The 20,407-nt window shown below is 40.0% G+C and overlaps 1 protein-coding gene across 1 annotated transcript in view; it reads left to right on the top strand.

The window, feature by feature from the left end:
- eipr1 (EARP complex and GARP complex interacting protein 1) overlaps positions 1-20,096 on the top strand; it is a 64,742-nt gene extending 44,646 nt beyond the window's left edge. Inside the window, exons 7-9 of the mRNA XM_027275209.1 lie at positions 9,791-9,958; positions 12,934-13,101; positions 18,652-20,096. Coding sequence (XP_027131010.1) covers positions 9,791-9,958; positions 12,934-13,101; positions 18,652-18,826 — 511 coding nt within the window. The 3' untranslated portion in view covers positions 18,827-20,096. The remainder of the gene's footprint in view (positions 1-9,790; positions 9,959-12,933; positions 13,102-18,651) is intronic.
- Positions 20,097-20,407: the final 311 nt, after the last annotated feature.

Here is a 20,407-nt window from a genome sequence, read left to right as displayed (position 1 = left end):
ACACACACACACACTGAGCTATGTAATAGCTGTCAGAGCCTGCGGCCATACCATGCACTGCAGGGTGCATACTGAAAAGCAGTGCAGTGCTGCAGTGAAGCATGGACTCCCTACACCTCCCCTGTGGTGTGTATTTGTGCATGCGAGTGTGAGCGAGAGAGGAAGACTGACAGAGAGCAAGCAAGAGAAGGAGCACAATGAGCAGAGAGAGAGAGAGAGAGAGAGAGCATAAAAGAAGGTGGAATGATTGATAGTGGTGCTATTTGCTCCTTCATAGTCTAGGTTAAAAGCAAGCTGTCTCTTGGTACAAAAACAAGTACTAGACAGCATCAAAACTCCTCTTCCAGACAGACATCACGGCCTCCTGTTCACACTGCATGCCTCCTGACCAAAAACAGCTTTTTCATTCCACCCTATTCACACAGATTTGGCAGTGCTTCTGCATGCCATAATGATAGGGTACCCAAGGTAAACCATCATTCACTAGCCTTCTCCATCATATTTTATTCTCATATTCAAATATAGCACCATTATGCAAAAAGTGTTGCCTATTAGGAGTATCGTATTTCACATTCTAACACGAGCCATTATGCAAAAGATGTCAGCTGTTTTTGAAAACGTGGTATTTTATATTCCGCTGTTGATTTGAGGGTGACCTTTTGAACCTGGCTACTGTCAAATCGATCATCTGTAACCTTTTCACATGCTCCAGGTCCCCCCTCCCCAGTAGACATGAACCAGACATCATACTGTAACTCTCATAATGGTGTATTCATGACCTTATGCAGACCTTGAAATGAAAGAATAAAAATGAACAATAATACCTTTAGATTTATGACACCAGACCACCACCTCTCTTAGTTACTGTTGCTACACTGCTGTCACACAGCTTGTGTGCAGTTCTAACAATAATTCTTACTTTTGAAATAGTGGCGTTCAGACAGAGGTCTGTTTTGCAGAGTGACATGAGAACTGCTGCAAGCAGATTTTCTTAGCTCTACCTAGCTAACTAGCCTATTAATCTAACATTAGCTCCACTTGGGGCGGCGGCAGGCAGAGCGGGTCGTCCACTAATCAGATGATCGGCGGTTCGATCCCCGGCTCCTCTGGTCTGCATGTCGAAGTGTCCTTGGGCAAAACACTGAACCCCAAATTGCTCCCAAAGGCTGTGCCATCGGTGTGTGAATGTGTATGAATGGTTAGATCCTCAAACTGATGAGCAGTTGGCACCTTGCATGGTAGCCAATGCCATCAGTGTATGAATGTGTGTGAATGGGGTGAATGAGATATGTAGTGTAAAAAGCGCTTTGAGTGGTCGGAAGACTAGAAAGGCGCTATATAAGTACAGTCCATTTACCATTTGTATTGAAACAAGAAAAGGACTCTTTGTGCTTAAACACTGAGGCTGAGGTAAGACCTGACTTCCCTGTTGAATTATATATTTGTAATTATATATTCACTTAAACTTTATAACAAAAAATACTTTTAGGCCATGTTTTGCGGTTGCTGGAATTTAAACTCTGTGGCTGTGCTAGCCATGAATCAGGCTTTTCCCAATGTAACCTAGTAACCCCACAAGCTGACGTGGACAAACTAATAGAAATGGGCTTTTTAAGCAGAAATACTTTTAATGGGGAACTATTTGACCCATATTCTATCCTTCAAATAGATTTTTGGCCCCGAACAGCATAGCCACATTGGCTTCTTTGTTTTAGCGCTGTGCCAGCGCTGCAGAACCTGAACTGAACTATAGTTGGGAGCACACTGTTTCTTTTAAGTAATGTAACCTGGCTCCCAGCTGCAACTGGCATAGTGATCCAGACCACTCGGTTGATGAAGATTGGTCGCGAGACGTTGTGGTGGCGTTCATAAACACAAACTTCCTCTGCAGTAGCGAACGCAATACATGACCATCAAACTCTCACTCACTCTGTTAGGCAGCAATCTGAGCATGTCGTCCATCTCAAATCGCCATAGCGAACGTTACACTGCCAAAGGAAAATATGTAAGCCAATACACATAAATATATACATTTATTGGAGTACTCCAATTACTTTCTTCGTGTAACGTGTAATGTAACGCGTTAGTTTCGTGTCTTAAGTAGTGTTAAGTGTTAAGTAATCAGTAACTTTTCTGCGGATAAGGAAAGAAAAATTCCAAATGCAGCCTGCTTTTTGTCAGACAGTACTGTGCCACCTGTGGATGTGTCTGTTTCGAAAATCTTCTTCTGCTATGTTTGAATCACTACTTTGAAGAGTAAATGTAAGTGGACGATGGTAAAGTGAATTTAGGCCTGTGACACTTGAATAGTATATTCATAGTTCGGCTATTAGGCCATTTGTCATTTGCCTGTGTGCCAGTGACAGATTTTATTGTTTGTGTTATACGACCTGTTATCATTTTTGTTTGACATAGAGGCAGCTGTTAACATTTCTGTTAGATCGCTGACTGCTCGTTAATTTCTAAATGGATCTGGTTTACCTCCGACTGTGTTTACTTAAGCGCACTTAAATGCACTTTCATAACTGCATTAGGGTTAAAAAAAACAAAACAGGAATTACCTCTGTTCTGACTGATCAAAAAATAGTTAATTAATAAAACGCTATGTGGCATATTGCTGACTGTCTTTCCTGTTGTTGTTATCCTGCAGAGTTAGTTTGGTTGGATGACTGACGTTATTCATTGTCAGGACTTCTCAGTGCATTTAAATGAGGCTGTGTGTCTGTGTCAGTTAAGTTGCAGCATGTGTGAGGCGCTGCAAATGGCTTTTAATTTTTGGTAACGCATGAGTACTCTAACGCGTTACTTTTATTCACAGGTAACGCTGTAACCTAACGGATTACTTTTAATTGATGGTAACATTGTAATGTAATTAACTACTTTTCAAAGTAACTATACCCCACACTGTGTATATATGAAAAATATAATTTAATGACTAATAAAACATTTTAAAATCACCATCCTTACACCATTACAGATAATAAATATTCTGTTTAATCCGTTTTTTACTATTTTCTTTCACTGTTTCATAGTTTGCAAAGACAAGCCATGCTTAGTTACAGTTGCTAAGCTTTGATTTAGCTGTTTATTGAAGGTTCAGATCATCGCATTGATAATAATGGCTACATTTGGACTTGTGATTGCTACACTGTTATTGACAAGTACTCATTGATTCAGACATCTTGGATCATAATGAAACATTGTTTTTAAGTTTACTCTTAGATGTGACATTACTTTTTCTTTTTAGCGACTTTTGTGAGCACTTCATGCTAACCATCAAGATCTCTTCAGTCATTTAGGCTGCTTGATGTAATGCTCCTTTACTTTTATGCATGGGCAGACTCCCCCACCTTCTCTCCTCCTCCCTCCCTCCCAGTACCTGCTCGCCTCCCTCTCTTTTGCCCATCTTTCTTTCTCTGCCAGCTCCATCTCAAAGCCAGGCTTTAATTTTGATCAGCGATGAAATGATTGCTCTCCTCTTTCGATTTTTCTTCCCCCCACCCCCCACTCCCCACGGCAGTTGTCATAGAAACAGAGACTGTGTGTATGTATGTATGTGTGTGTGTGTGTGTGTGTGTGTGTGTGTGTGTGTGTGTGTGTGTGTGTGAGAGAGAGAGACTGTGAGCGTCTGTGTTCCAGTCGATCCCCTCAGCAGAGCGATTTATCACCCAGACTAAGCCAGGAGGGTGTGTGTGTGTGTGTGTGTGTGTACGTGTGTGTGTGTGTGATGGCCAAATGCTTGTCTGTCTACCTTTGTAGCTTCCCTCTCACACACCTATATCTTTGTCCGTATTTACACACATAACAGTATTTGAGGGAGTGTGTTTTCCCAGTTTTATGTTTTTATCTGTGAGCGCCTAACAGTGTGTGTAATAGGTCCCCTGTCCCCTCATCAACCCCCATCACACACACTCAGCCTAGCTGGCTGGATGACTTGAGATTGAGTGTGTTTGGTGGCTTAGGCTGGCCACAACTCTAATCCTCCACACTCATACAAACACAAACACACACTCACACACATACAAAAAAAAGTCCCAGGTCTCTCTACTATTAGCCTTGGGCGAGGGAGTGTATGCATGAGTGTGTGTATGTATGTGTGTGTGTGCACGTGGAGGGGATTGCTTAGACACACCAGAGAGGGAAAGAGCGAAACTAACCCAATTTCCTGCTCCATTTCCTTTTCACACGGCGGGTACGTCCCATTCCACGGCGGGCCGGGTTGAACACCAGCCACCCTACAGCCCGGGGTCACGCCTTTTACCTCTGAGTCACACACATGAGAGGGAGGGAGCACTGTAAATAAATCATGTGCTCCGGCTCAAAATTACACATGAAATTGCTATTTTGAGTGAAGTTCACCAAAAGTTTCAAGTTGACTCAGATTAGAACATATCATATACATATTAATTATTTTCTTATAGGAGAACCATGTTCCTTAATGTGTGATGCTGGGCATACCGTAAGTCGTTTGGAATTATGGATAGAAATCCTTTACCACAGTTTATGTAGTTTATGTTGCAACATTAATTTAGATAGTAAAAGGTTTTTGAATATTTATTAAGAAACATTTATTAGGAAAATTAATAAAATAACCAAATAGGAGAGTTTGTACTGTGCAAAAATAAACCTCACAAATCAAGACGATCGCTATGAATCAGTGCTTCTCATCAATAACCAGGAACAATAACCCAAAATATTAATGTTAATGTTACTATTTCTAAGTTTGGGGTATAATCACATTTATCCAAATCCATATCAAATGTCCATATCAAATCCACGTATCACAGTACAATCCATTTTGGTCCAGCTCAACATTTGTTACACATACTGTACTGGAGGTCCTGATTCAGAATTTACTGATGAATTATTGATATGATATGCAACTCCTGGAGCTAAAGTGATGCAGCTTAAGAGTGCTCCACGTAAGTGACATTATCTACAGCTGATGTAATACACCAATGCAATGTTTGTCTGTCACAAGTGACGACCAGTGCGGTCTAAAGTGAGAAACTTGCTAATGTTACCTGAACATTGAGCATGTTAGACGATGAGAGCTTTGTTAGTTGTGTTTTATCAACGTCGTGTTCATGCACATTTTTTTCTGTATATTGAAGGTGCATATACTCCATGCATATACTTCCATCTACGGTCAGTATTTAGAAAAAAAGAAAAACAGGTAAATCCATTGACTGACTGACTCATGTCTCACTGTGTAAATATAGATTTTCATTTCTGGTGGTAATTGTGTCTCATCACTGTGTTTTTGGTTTATTTTGTGAGCTTTTCTATCTTCCTGAAAAAACAATGTATTATATGTATTTGAGTGAAGCTGAACCATGGTATAAGTAATACGTCTCTGACAATAGACAAGTTAAGAATCAGAGTCAGCTTTATTGGCTGAGCATGTGTACATAGAAATAAGCAATGACACAAGGGTGCTGTGATAAATATGTACTCATTAATGTAACAGGTTACTACATGAGGTTGGTGGACAGTATATGCAGTGTGCTTGGATTTATATTGGACACTGATGATATGTGAATGTAAAAAGACAGTGTGTGTTTAACAACTACAATCTGTAGTCTGACCTCCTAGTGTTGCAGGATTACACAGGGGTTGTTTCTTAAAATCATGTTTGTATGTATGTATGCTAAGAAGTGCACTCATTTCAATAGGATAAGTCATTTACAGCAGGCATTCATGCTCAGTGTTAGCTCCGTTAAAAAATGCGTTTTCAGTGGAAGCTCTTCTTGTTATCTGACATTTTCTGTCAAGCTCCATATGCTGACACAAACGCCACGGTTCAACGGCAGTGACAGCACGTACAAATACACACATACAGAGACACACAGTCCCTGAGTTGTCTTGACCTAATTGAAGCCCAGCGGTCTGCCCCAGGTCATTCTCTTATACCTCCCTTATTTTAATGAGATTTTTAATTAGCATGTTAATTGCCTAACGTGATCAGCGGGGTGACTAGCTAGCTGGCTAGCTGCGGTTGATATCCAGCTGGGCCATAACACTGAGGCTTTCCACTCTGCTGAACAAAACCGTGCCAAACTGAGCTTTGCTAGGCTAGCCCGGAGAGGAACTGTTGTTGAAGAAAACAACAAATCCTGGTTTTTACTTCCTCGTGTTGCATTTATGTCAGAGGCAGAGCTCTAGATCTAATGAATTATCACTTTATAATTAAATGGGTTTCTTTTCTTTGACTCTCAGTTGGTTTGCTGCTTCTTTTATTTAGAAAAACAATAAAGAGGCCACAAAGACAGCCTGCTAATTTTAGCTTCACAATCATTATTATATACACCTGGTTACATTATTACACTTGCACACATATACACTGAACAAAAATATAAATGCAACACTTGTTTTTGCTCTCATTTTTCATGAGATGAACTCAAAGATCTAAAACATTTTTTATGTACACAAAATAAATCTCTCAAATATTGTTCACAAATTTGTGTAAATCTGTGATAGTGAGCACTTCTCTTTTGCCGAGATAATCCATCTCACTCACAGGTGTGGCATATCAAGATGCTTATTAGACAGCATGATTATTGCACAGGTGTGCCTTAGGCTGGCCACAATAATAGGCCACTCTAAAATGTTCAGTTTTATCACAAAGCACAATGCCACAGATGTCACAAGTTTTGGGGGAGCATGCAATTGGCATGTTCATTTCTCTACCATAAGCCGTCTCCAACGGCGTTTCAGAGAATTTGGCAGTACTTCCAACCAGCGTCACAACCGCAGACCACGTGTAACCACACCAGCCCAGGAACTCCACATCCAGCATGTTCACCTCCAAAATCGTCTGAGACCAGCCAAAGAATTTCTGCACAAACTGTCAGAAACCGTCTCAGGGAGGCTCATCTGCATGCTCATCGTCCTCATCGGTGTCTCGACCTGACTCCAGTTCATCATCGTAACCCACTTGAGTGGGCAAATGCTCACATCACATTCGCACGTTGGAGAGGTGTTCTCTTCACGGATGAATCCCGGTTTTCACTGTTCAGAGCAGACAGTGTATGTGGGTGAGCGGTTTTCTGATGTCAATGTTGTGGATCAAGTGGCCCATATTGGCAGTGGGGTTATGGTATGGGCAGGCATATGGCCGATGAACACAGGTGCATTTTATTGATGGCATTGTGAATGCACAGTGATACCGTGACGAGATCCTGAGGCCCATTGTTGTGCCATTCATCCATGACCATCTCCTTATGTTGCAGCATGATAATGCACGGCCCCATGTTGCAAGGATCTGTGCACAATTCCTGGAAGCTGAAAACATCCCAGTTCTTGCATGGCCAGCATACTCACCGGACATGTCACCCACTGAGCATGTTTGGGATGCTCTGGATCAGCGTATACGACAGCGTGTTCCAGTTCCTGCCAATATCCAGCAACTTCACACAGCCATTGAAGAGGAGTGGACCAACATTCCACAGGCCACAATCAACAACCTGATCTGAACCTGAACTCTATGCAAAGGAGATGTGTTGCACTACGTGAGGCAAATGGTAGTCACACCAGATACTGACTGGTTTTCTGACCCCCCCAGACCCCACCAATAAAACAAAACTGAACATTTCAGAGTGGCCTTTTATTGTAGCCAGCCTAAGGCACACCTGTGCAACATTCATGCTGTCTAATCAGCATCTTGATATGCCACACCTGTGAGGTGGGATGGATTATCTCGGCAAAGGAAAAGTGCTCACTATCACAGATTTACACAGATTTGTGAACAATATTATGTTATTTTGTGTATATAGAAAATGTTTTAGATCTTTCAGCTAATGAAAAATGGAGCAAAAACAAAAGTGTTGCGTTTATGTTTTTGTTCATTGTAGAAGGGCTACATTTGCATAAATAGGATTGTTCATTGCATGTTTGCAATTAATAATGTAGAAGTACTGTATAAACTTCTGGATTACTTTATATGCATGAAGTCTGTACCTTATATGCATGTATACATGTCTGTATACAGTATATACAGCATGCAGAATTCTATTTGAGTGATGGTTGGTAGTGTTTAAACTGTAAATATAGAATTTTATTATTTTACTTGCCTTTCTAAATGGATATTTTAGTGTTTCAGGCCTTTTGACATTATTTGACTGATTTAAGTGCTCATCAGAGTGATGGCCTATGGAGAGAAACTGGTGTTGTAACGCTTCACTAAAACAGGCCTGAGGTGAGATGTAAACACCGACCAGAATAATGGAGGAAAACTCCTTTGGTGAACAGACAGCTCAATGTTTTTTCACCTGCAAGTCCTCAAAACCACAGATTGAGCAGTTCTGTTATCAGCTGCTTCAACAATACTTAAAAAAAACTACAAAGATAGAAGGTAATATTCACAAGCCTCTGTCACAATCAATTTCACATTAGTGCGCAGAGAATGAAAAAACGTACGGGGTGATGTCTGTCTGTGATTAGTCAAGCAGCAACCTCAGTCACTGTGAATTGAAGCCAATACGGAAGTGCTAAAAACTGCAGTTCCTTAAACGTCCACTTGAGTCTGGCTCCAGAAGTGAGTCAGTCTCCATAAGTCCCCATGTTCAAATGTCCAACTTCACAGCAGAAATAAACATGTTTACAGCCTGGTACAAAAAACAGTTTTGGTCTCTGTAGCTAATTTCCCCGTTCATGACAACTGTACTGAGGGTGAATTTATATACAACTCACCTGTTGAAATGAAATTGTATTAAGGCTTGACTGACAGTTGATTCATCCAATATTAGATTCACTCTCCTTGTAGCTCTGTTTTGGCCTCATAATTTTAGGAAAAATATCATGCAACTTTACCAATTAGTCTGTCATTTTGTATGTTGTCTGGTGCGGTGTAGGTATTGTACTGTGGGTTTATTTTAGTTGAAAACAGCGGCCTGCTGCATCTGGAAATTATGTGAGTGGGAGCAGAGGATCTGTGGACCAGAACAATCAAAACTAAGAGCTAAAAGAGGTTAAAATGCTCTATAAAGCTGAGGGAGACTGCAATGTTCAGGAATAACTGGCGTTGGGTTTGTCATTATGGGTAGCATCTTTTACATTACATTGATCCATTTTCACAGTAAAAAATATGAAATAAGTGCAGCTTTAAATCACTTTAACACAGTAAGAAAGCTAAAGAAAGAAATCTATTTTTGTAACTATAGTTCCCAATAAGAAATGAATTTGTTGAATTTTTTTTGTTGAAAAGTCAGAGGAGAAAGCTAATAAAAGAGCAATCATTATTTTCTTTAAAGTATATATTTAAGAAGAGACGATAAGGTGAGTCAGAGAAAATGTATAGAGGATGAAAGGAGGTGGAGGTGGCCGGAAAAGATGGAAGGAGACACATTGTACAGAGCGCCTCTCTTCCTCTGTCATGTCATTCTGTTAACTTCACTCTAGCAGGAACTCAAGGCTGTGCGGTTATGAGGCTTGCCTTTATAATTTACCACCACTGCTGTCGGCTTCTTTATTGAGCCTGGCCTTCGCTGACAGACACAGACACAGAGGAGGCTTTGATTTAGCCTGGGAATGTTCTAGCTTGTGTGGACCCTGTGAATCAGTCTCTTTCTCTCTCTCCCTTTGTTGTTCTTTCATATCCCCCTCTCTCTTTCTCTCTCTACCATACCTATCTCTTGTCATTTCTCTTCCTGACTGCCTCTTCTCTTTCCAATCCCTCCATCCTAACTCTTTTCTATCTGCTTTTCTCCTCTTATCTGTCTTCCCCTCCATGCCTCCTGTCTTTTCCCCCCTTTCTAATCTCCTCCCTCTCCCTCTCCCTCTCCCTCTCCAGTCAGATCTACTGTATAGAGAACGCCCATGGCCAGCTGGTGCGTGACCTGGACTTCAACCCCAACCGCCAGTATTACCTTGCCAGCTGTGGCGATGACTGCAAGGTCAAGTTCTGGGACGTTCGCAATGTCCAGGAGCCTGTGAAGACCCTGGAGGAGCACTCCCACTGGTGGGTGGATTGGTGGGGGTGTCCCTGAGCGCTACAGTAACTCAGAAACATGTTTGGTTGCCAAACAGACAATTTTAGTACATGAATTAACGAATTATGATATTTTTGAACTACAGGTTATTACTCTATGGCAACTACAAGTTTCTTAAGGCCAATATCTGATAACTAGCATTATGTGCCAATGTATAAAATAATTTGAAGTTTGAGAGAATCCTGCTTCCTATCTTTACTTTGTATGTGATGTATTTGAAGAAGAAAAAACTGTGAAATGTTGCAGTCGTCATTTCAGGTAAGTGCACAACAACTGTACTCGAATTGTGACGCTACCCTGCTTAAATAAACACACTATACCAGGAAGTACATAGTGTACACAGTGTACTACGTAGAAGGGTACTAACAGTAAGTATCCAAACTGAGAGTAATGAACATAGTCACGTATCTCATCTTAAAAATGGCGAACCGAAGTTTCTATAGTTTTGTTCTGTACATGGGGTTTGGCAAAAAAATATTTTTCAAAAACAAATTAATTACTTTTAGGAGTTACTTCACCTCATGGGCCTCATGTTGCCACCGCTGAAGATCTATGTACTTGGGTTGTTGTAAATGAATGCCTTTAAAACATAATATTATATACACAATACTACTCTCACTGCAGTCACAGTTTTTCTGTTACAGCTAACCAAATATACACTACAGTCTGCTGTATTTGTTATGCAACAGACCCTCCAGCTAATTTCAATTACACAGTTTGGTCAAGATTACGGGAACCCCATGCCTCTTTTTTGTGCAGAAGATTTTGTTCCTGTTCGAATCACTCCTCCTAGATGAGCAATATAATGAAATGGTATACCAAAATACTTTAAAACTCCATTGCGTTAGAGTGTAGGCAGAAATCTCTCAAAATCTTGCCAACTAAAACTTCAACTTAGAGCCTCCTGGCTACGAGCCACCAGGGGTAAGAGTCAAATGTTTCTTTTTGTAACTTTGTTGTACCAAGTAAGTTTAAAGAAGCTTTATTTGATGATAGAAGTGGATGGATTTAACAGATCTTTATTCAAATCTGATATAAAAAGACATTTTTCGAACAGACACTCCCCTTTTTTATCGTGCCCAATCGTGTTTCAGATTCCAATTTTTCCTCACTGGACAACATATTATCCTAAACTTTATTGCATGATTAGAATTGACAAGAAATATTACTAAAATAAGTAAAAAGGTAATTTATCATTTCATTTCATTTTACAACTTTTGTGTGAATGTGACCAAATTTCCTGTGTCTAATATAATTATACTGTATTTGCGTAATGGGAAAAAGCCTTTTACACAGCATCAGAGTGTAATTCAGGCACATCCAGGAAAACTCACTAACAATAATGATAAACATGATGATAACTCAGTCGCTCCACTGTTGATTGGTTTCTGGTTTTATTAATGGCTTTATCTCCTAACTAATGAAATGCCCTAACTACTGCTGATGCAATAAAAGGCAGTAATACATGAATTACTAATTAAATAGGCAGCTACGTGTTTTGTCAATAAGGATTCATTCACTGTGGGTCGGACGCAGCCCAGTCCTGTTTTAGGTTGTCTTCTGTGAAGCTCCGGGCAGCGCTAAGAGCTGAACATAGTGTACTGCAGAACTGTGTGTGTGTGTGTGTGTGCGTGCACGTCCATGGGAGACACTCTTCTGTGTGAGCTGAATAGATGATCAGTGTGTCTGCAAGCCAAATTGGGCTACTGCTGCAGCACACCAATCCTTACCTGATAAAGGCAGACACACACACACACACTAGAGAAGGCGTTATCTCCAAAAGAAAGATAGACTTGGCAAACATATCCATAACTGTAGATAGCTGCAGATGGGATCTTTTCAGATACGAGATAAGTGTGTGTGTGTGTGTGTGTGTGTGTGTGTGTGTGTATATCTGTATTTTTGGGCTCTCTTTTTATCTCTATGTGTGGCTACAAAAATGCGTGTGTGTTTTAAGAATGCATATGTGTGTGTGTGTGTGTGTGTGTGTGTGTGTGTGTGTGTGTGTGTGTGTGTGTGTGTGTGTGTGTGTGTATATGTATGTATGCGCGTTTGTCATGTGTGTACACTCATCCATAGCGTGATGCACATACGTGTGTGTGGGTGTTTCCCAGTGTGTGTGTGTGTGTGTGTGTTTGTTGTGCACGCTCATTTTTCAGAGCGCAGCCAGGATATGGCCTCGGGGCTGCTGGGGGTATTAGGGACTATTTTTTAGAAGGGAAGCGGATTAGGGGAGCGCGGGGAACAGCGTGGCCGAGGCTGATTTCCTGTCAACAGCCTTGGTTATCCCTCAATCCCTCCCTGTGAGGGAACTGGGACCGCACTCTGAGCTGTGCCCCGGGCTCACGTAGAGAGAGAGAGAGAGAGAGAGAGAGCGACGTAGACTAACACAAAGGGGAGAGGAGGAAAGAGGATATAAAGGAGCAAGAAGGGGAAAACAGTGTTGACAATCACAGAAAAAGAAAGATGGAGACAAAACTGGAGTGAGGGAGGAGCAAGAAATGAATCTGAGATACTGGTACTATAAAAACCAGGATCATGAAGTTTGTGATTATGATCATTATTCCGCGTGAAAACCAAATATAGACTGCAATGCTCCAAATTTCTGAATTGGCACCTGAAAACACATCCAGACAGGAATATTTAACTGTGAATCCCACTGTGAGAATGCTGCATTTTCTGCATGATGAGAGATACAGACAGACAGGTTCTCTGCATGACTGTGTGTGTGTTTCAACATGTGTGGCCTGCCTGTACAACATATATGTGTGAGTGCTTTGCACACTATAGTAATTTCACTGCTTTCACCCACACAGAGCTTTGTTTTGGGATTGATTGAGGATACATATAGTACATGGCTGCGTACTCTTTAATGCATCCATTGCCCACATTGCTGCACTGTTAAATGCGTATCTGCTAACATGTTTTATTTTTTTTGTCCCAGGGTGTGGAGCGTCCGCTACAACCACAGCCATGACCAGCTGGTGTTGACGGCCAGCAGTGACAGCCGCCTCATCCTCTCCAATATGGTGTCCATCTCCTCAGAGCCATTCGGACACTTGGTGGATGATGAGGAGCTCAGCGAGGGGGAGGATAACCACCAGGAGGAAAAGTAAGAGCGGATCAAGCTTAAAAAAGAAAAAAAAATGAAAACGGACATTCTTGTAGTAATAGTAAGACAGCGGCTTTAAACAAAAACTATGAAAATAAGTTTCAATAAACCAGTTTTGTTTTAGGTAAAGTAAGGAACATATGAATTTATCCCAATTAGAGGATTGTCATCACATTCATTGTTTCACTTATTGTTGCCTGCATTACAGTGTTAACAGTTCAAATAATCCTGGGACACAAAGTGATGCATCTTGGCCTCACTGTAATAAATATAAAGATTATCAATAGGGATGTAATGATACACTCAACTCATGACTCGATACGGTTCGCGATTTTTTGTTCATGATATGATTTTTTTTTTATTAAAATGAGCTGCAGACCAATTATGACCAATAATAAAATTATCTTTTTATTTGGAGGAAAAAAATCTCAGGCACTTTCTTTACAGAAACTCTCAAACAGTTTGTGTGCAACTTACATGGTCATGTTAAACAACAAAATACATGACAAATATCTCCTTTCTTTAGAAACAATCTCACAGTAAACTGCTGTTAACTGCTGTAATGTGCAATTTTCACTCACGAGGTGGCGTAACGTTACTTTGCTTCTCACTGTGGTGGCAAATACGCTGCTGCATGTTGCTTGTGTTGCCGCTATATGTTAGCAGTTTCTTGCAATATTTACATGCTGTTTTGGTTTTGTCTGTCCATTTCTCATGGTTGTATTTGTGTATATAGGGAATCCAAAATGCCGCCACACAGGTGATTTCAAACTACTCGGTGCATCCTCTGTTTCAAAGCTATTTTCTACCGTCGCCATGCCTTCCCTCGTTCTGTGCTCCGTACCTACATAGTGATGTAAGTCACGTGACTTGACGTTGAACAAATGAATCACCAACCAGTGACTTTTTTAAAGATAATGTAACCTATTTCTAATTTTTTTTAAAAAGAAGAAAAAGATCATATCGTACTTCTCTCGCTTTTGCGAAGAATTGCGATTCATTTTTTCTGTCAACCGGTGCGAATCGTCACGCATTTGTACCGATTTTTAATCATGTCACGATGCATCATTACATCCCTGATTATCAATACCAAATTATCATCAATAAAACATTGTAATCCTTGTTCAATCTTTACATCAGCAGGTTTGTGAGTGCTAATATCGTCTGCAGGTGTCTTTCAGGAAAATCTTTTGCAACCATAAATATCTCACTAGCAATCACCAGATGCTGCAGTATCAGTGTACACTTCTGTGGCATTCTGTTAATTAGATCATGAGATATCTTTAGGACTGATGCTAGTGATGTTTTCATCATGGATTTGTTTGTTTTTGAACAAATTCATTATTTTTTTTGCTCTATTAAATGTCAAAACACAGTGGGGAAAAAAACACACTGACATGTTCAAATAGCTTAGAAATATTGAATTTACAATCATATGAAGTAGACAAAAGTAGCAGATTTTCACATTCTAAAAGCTGGAGCCAGAAAGATTCTCAGTACAGAAGCAAGTCCAGTTGCTTTACTTAATCAGTATTACATGAAAGAGTGTGCTTTAATGCCATTATTTGCAAGTAACAGAGTAACAGTGATGTGGTCCGTAAGCGTCACTGAAGTGCCAATTATAAATCTCACCGCGATTATACAACAATTACCAATTTAAATAAAATATATATATAATCAGAATGTTTCATGTTTTTGGGCAGTTTGTTCTCAAAAAAACATATTTTTCTTGCCATTTCCATTTTGATCTCAGTTTCTATGGGAATATACGGGGTCTGACTAATACCAGTCAGTCACGGCAATAATCTCCTCTATGTAATGGAAACCATTTTATTCCTCCAACAAGTAGTCTGAGCCTTCATAAACAACCCAACAACAAAAACACTTTCTAGTCCTGTCAAAGGTTTTTAGAGATCTTGTTGTTTCTGGAACTGAATAAATATCGCACATATAAACACTAAACTGCTTTGCTAGTTCTGTCTTGTCCATGGACAGATTTACGTACTAAATCTGTGAACGTCACATTTATTCTTAAACTAGTAGCGTTGCATTTGCAAATCACCGGCACAGCTGATGGAGGAGGTGCTCATTTCCAATAATTCCACAGTGTTGTGAAGTCCGAAAGTCAAAATATATTGTAAAAAAAGACTAAATATTTTTATCTAATGAAATATTCCTCTTCAGTCCATATTAGTCGACATTTAGTCTTTAAAAATGTTTTCTCTGCACTCACTGAACTGATCTCTGACGAGCTGCAGACAAACGAGGTACACACCTGTGTTAACGAGGCGGTCTAACAGCTCCATAAAATTCAGAATATTCATTAAAGAAAGATGAAATTTGAAATTCAGATTATTAGTTTATTAAAAGTTGCCTTCCAGTGTACTTTGTATTTATTTACATGTTATATGTTTTCAGGATGTGACAATGTGGAAGATGAGAGTAAAGCTAACTATTCAAACACATGAGTAACAAGATAATAATATATATAATAATAATAATAATCAGTTCCTTGGTTTTTGGTGATTTGCTTCAAGATCGTCATCCATATTTACAAATACTGAATATACATGAGGAAGATGAGTGGTATGGCTGCTCATTCCCTGCCTCTCTTATTAAACATTCACAGGAATGTGATTACATTCTTTCGGATGCACGACACAATTTCAAGATTACACTTCTTCCTTTTGTCTCTGAACATCTGCTTTTACCTCATTATCTATGAATGACCTCAGTCATCTTAAAAGTGTTTGGACACTTTTCAGTTTTGATTCTATGATGTTGAATCGCAGCACCGTGTGAAGGCCCTCACCCCTCATCGCATCATATCTGATGTGGTTACCATAAGGAAGCGTGCACAAAATCGTGCTGCCTGTTTTGAACAGATATTAGTCCTCCGAAAATTCAAGCTGACTCCCTGAACTTTCAGTTTTATATATTTTGACACGCAATGATAAAGGTGGAGAGCTAAAACATTAAATATATGTTACTGTAAATTGTCACTGTCAAAACACTTCACAGGTTTTTTTTCTATAGCATTTAGACTCGATTTTAGACTCTCTGTAATGGTTAGCATTCAGTGCTTTTTAAATCTACCACTGTCCTTCATCCATTATGGTCCCATTCCCCCTTTTATCCATAACTACCAGCTCTTACACTCAATGACTGACTCTCATCCACAATTATCACCTCTTATTTCTAATCACCAGCACTCAGCTTTAGTTCTAACCCTTACACTATACTTATTGACCCCTCTTGTATGTACAGTACGTGTCCACTTCACACACAGAACTGCCCCAGTAGCTGGACCATTTTCTGACTTGATATGGTGGCTTTTCAACGATTCAATGAAATTTTCATGGATGGAGGCTATAATTTTAGTCCTAAAAACAAGATATTTCACCCTTTTCAACAAACCTACGTAGATGTCCCGCATCGAAATTCAACTTTCTACTCAAAAAATACAAGCTAGCCAGCTAGGATAATTTTCACTTACACAGTGAAAGCAATTTAGTTGGTTAGCTTGTTATCCAGTTAATCTTAGGAGGAGTGCCCAAATCACAATTTTTTCAGAGGTTTATAGTTAAAGTATTCTAAGTAGCAGAATAATCTCAGTAGAAAACTTTGATGGAAATGGCAAAATTCCAAAAGACTGAGGTGTTTTTTTACTTTTTTCTAAAAACAGTTAATGGGAGATAGAAACACTTCTTTAGTTGTTTAGTCGTGTAGCAAAGGTTTACCCTTCGACAGTCTCCTCATGGTTCACTAATGCATCCATGATGGCTCCACACAGATCTGACGTGACCTTCCTGTTTTAATCACATCATTTTATTGTGCACACTTCTGTTTTCCAACCAAGTGGCAACCTCCATTTGCTAATTCAGAAGTGCCAAAAACTGCAGTTCCTCAAATGGCCACTGGAGTCTGCCTACATGACAAGTCAATCTCCATAAGCCCCCATATTAAAATGTCCAACATCAACAGCCATTCTTTCTACTGTCAATGATTGCAGTTGATACAACGCATCTTAACTGCAAAGTCCTGCATTTTGTAGCATCAGTCAAGTGCTCTCACATGTACTTCTTGTTTTTGTCTTCCCCCATGAATCTATACAACTAGAGCATTTGTTTTTATTTTAGGCTGCAGTCCAGAGGGAGCAGCTACTGTCTGAGTGAAACTGTTAATGTGTAAAATAAATCCAAATATGTATGTCACTGTTTTCCCTGAAGACTACTTACAGCAGCGAGTTTGGGAGGTATTTGGGATGGCAATAATGCTGGATCATAATTCTGAAATTTTATTTATAGTCACATTGTTATAGCAGTGGGAGAACTGTCTCAGCACAGGGGAGGATGCTGCTTGTGTATTGAAAACAGGGAGAAATAGTGAAAAAAACCAAAGTAAATATTCTTCAGTGCTCAGCAGGTACTGGTATGTGTGTGGGCTGTCCACAACACGAAGGAGATAAACCGATACAAACAGAGGTCTTATGCTTGTGTGTGTGTGTGTGTGTGCGCGTGTGTGTGTGTGTGTGTGTGTGTGTGTGTGTGTGTGTGTGTGTGTGTGTGCTCTGCTCTGCTGATTGACAGTGGATGGTGGTAATACGAATGGAGCAATGCACCTTCAAAGCTAGTAAACACGAATGCAAACAATGATGGTGTCAAATTATTTGAAAAAACGGGCTCTGCAAATATGTGTTGAGGGAGGAAATCCATTGAACCTGCTTTTAGACCTCAAGAAACATTGATGGTGGAGAACAGTGACAGTGATTCATATGCAGATTGTGTAAACATTACTTTGTTTGTTTACAAGAAACTTTTCTCCTTTTCTTTTTCTAATTTTTTTATTTTATTTTTTTAAAACATTTTTATTTAAAAAAAAATCATCATTCAAGAATTGTTTTCTCCCAGTGCAAATTTGCAGCAGGAATTTTTGACATATTTTTGCTTTGCTCCTGAAACAAGAGATGTGTCATAAACAAGTAGAATTATCTCACAAGCATAATTTTCATGTGCTTTTTTTTTTTTTAAAGAACGTTTGTAACCCCTCCACCAGTGTTTCTCAAACTTATTTTACACTACATACCACCTCGGAAAAAATTGGACTCTCCAACTACTACCATTATGGGGTTTTGTGCTGAACATAACCTCTGTGAAAGAATCAGGAAAAAACGCATTATTTGTCTGATTAATTGGCTTTATCAAGGCCGGCGCTCACTCGCTCTCATTCACTGTCTGAGCTCAATAATAATGGCCATTTCACGCAGTGATAGGTCAGGGTTTGCTCAGGTAAAGAAATAGGCAGTATTTAAACTCTGCTCTATGAAGGCAGGATTTTTGTTCTTTTGTTCAAGTAAACTCTTGAGGCCATTCAGAAGATATATAAATTGGCTGTATAGAAAAAGCAATTGTGCATTTAACATTAACAAATATTTAGTATCTCCAAGTCCTCCATACATTGATGTTCGAGACATGGAAACCATCAAGTCCGCAAGATGTGTCTTTTCCAGTTTCCATAGCTCACTGTTCTGTTATGTGTGTGTGATTTTAGGGGTAAGGAGCCCCTAAAGGACAGTGTCGTGTCCACCTATGAGGAACATGAAGACAGTGTGTACACGGCGGAGTGGTCGTCAGCTGACCCGTGGCTCTTCGCCTCACTCAGCTACGATGGACGTCTCGTCATCAACAGGGTCCCACGCGCCCTCAAATACCGCATCCTGCTCTGAGAGGTTGGACACCGATGTGACCGTGTGTGTGCGCGCGCGTGTGTGTGTGTGTGTACTGTAAGAGTGTGAGAGAAGACATAGTACCACATCTTTACACACCCTTTGCTACACCAAGCTGCTGATAGACATTCCATTATAACGTGGCTGTGCAGGACCCTGCATGTAAAGGCAGCAGCAGTAAAGACGTGTGTGCAATGTAAATATACTGTAGTTCATGTTGTTCCACTCCCAAATAAAAAAAGTGTCTCATGGATAAACATTTGACATGGTGTGCTTTTTAAACATATGCAACATTCTTCTCTTCAGTCTACTGTGTCATTCATATGTTTATTTAATCTGTTCTCATTTATCTTATGTTCTAAACATCTTTTGTGTAAAAATACTTCTGGAAGGTTTTCGACCCCGGTCCTATTTTGCAAGTTTTTGCTGTCAAGACAGTTATGTGTCAGGCTGCAGTCAATCTCAGAACCCATCACCTATCATCTAAAGATAATTTAGCTTCTGGGGGCAACGGCCAGTGTTTTGGTGCCTCTGATGCAGACAGTGGTTATCGAAACAACTGAAATCCAGGCCAAGGTTTCAATGTTCCCAATTGTTATTTACAGTCCAATTAGAAACTTGAGACCTGAGAATGATGAGAAAGACACATTTCGGATAATCTCTATTGAGATATCTGCATTGGCATGTTGCGTGATAAATGACTAAAGAAAAGTTAATAAAAAGTTGTTTACCTGTGTGTAACCAAAGCCCGCTCAAACATGACTAGTCAATACCAGTCGGACTACAAACAAACCAGAATGCTTCCAATGATAAAAATCTTGTACCTTGCCCACAGATTCTGAACAAACATTAGGAAAAGATTTACTTATTTTCATGTCCATCACACACAGGGCAACATTAGTTGCCACCGGATGAACCTAAGTCTGATATATATTCTCCTTTAAGCTCTGTTTTGGTCTCAATCAGCTCCCAAGTTCCACTCTGTTCGCCAGCTAGTTGCTAACTTTGCTGTTTGGTGCTCTGCAGGTTGTATGTAGAGCTGCTGATGAGAGTTATGAGACTGAACCAAAACAGTACCAAAAAAGAGCTGAAAGATATCCCTGTGATAATTCTCTGTGAAGGTTTGCAGTATGGTATGAAAATTGGCAGTAATCATACGATGACACATTTTCTTGTCTGCTGTCTGAATTCTGCTGTATCACTGTTATTTTTTAAGACATACAACATAATAATTTGTGAAATTATAATAAAACATTTGTTAAACCCCCCCCCAAAACTTCTCTTTTCATTCCATTATGGGTCTCATGATGATGATACTATGTTATTTCCTGAGACAGTTATCTTACCCTGAAAATCTCTGCTTTAACCATAGACAGTGCCTCCATGTCTGAGGCCTCGATTCTCTGCTGGGAAAATGGTGGAATGCACCCTCCGGGTTGGCTCCCTCAAGCAATGGAGTTCAAGTATCTCGGGGTCTTGAGTTTTCTCCGTAGGGTGTCTTGGCTCAGTCTTAGAGAAAGGGTGAGGAGCTCGGACATCCGGAGGGAGCTTGGAGTAGAGCTCCTTCGTGCCAAAGAAGCC

This window comes from Larimichthys crocea, chromosome XXIV, assembly GCF_000972845.2.
Source record: "Larimichthys crocea isolate SSNF chromosome XXIV, L_crocea_2.0, whole genome shotgun sequence".
Lineage (NCBI taxonomy): Eukaryota > Metazoa > Chordata > Actinopteri > Sciaenidae > Larimichthys > Larimichthys crocea.
This window is presented reverse-complemented; position numbering and strand designations above follow the sequence as displayed.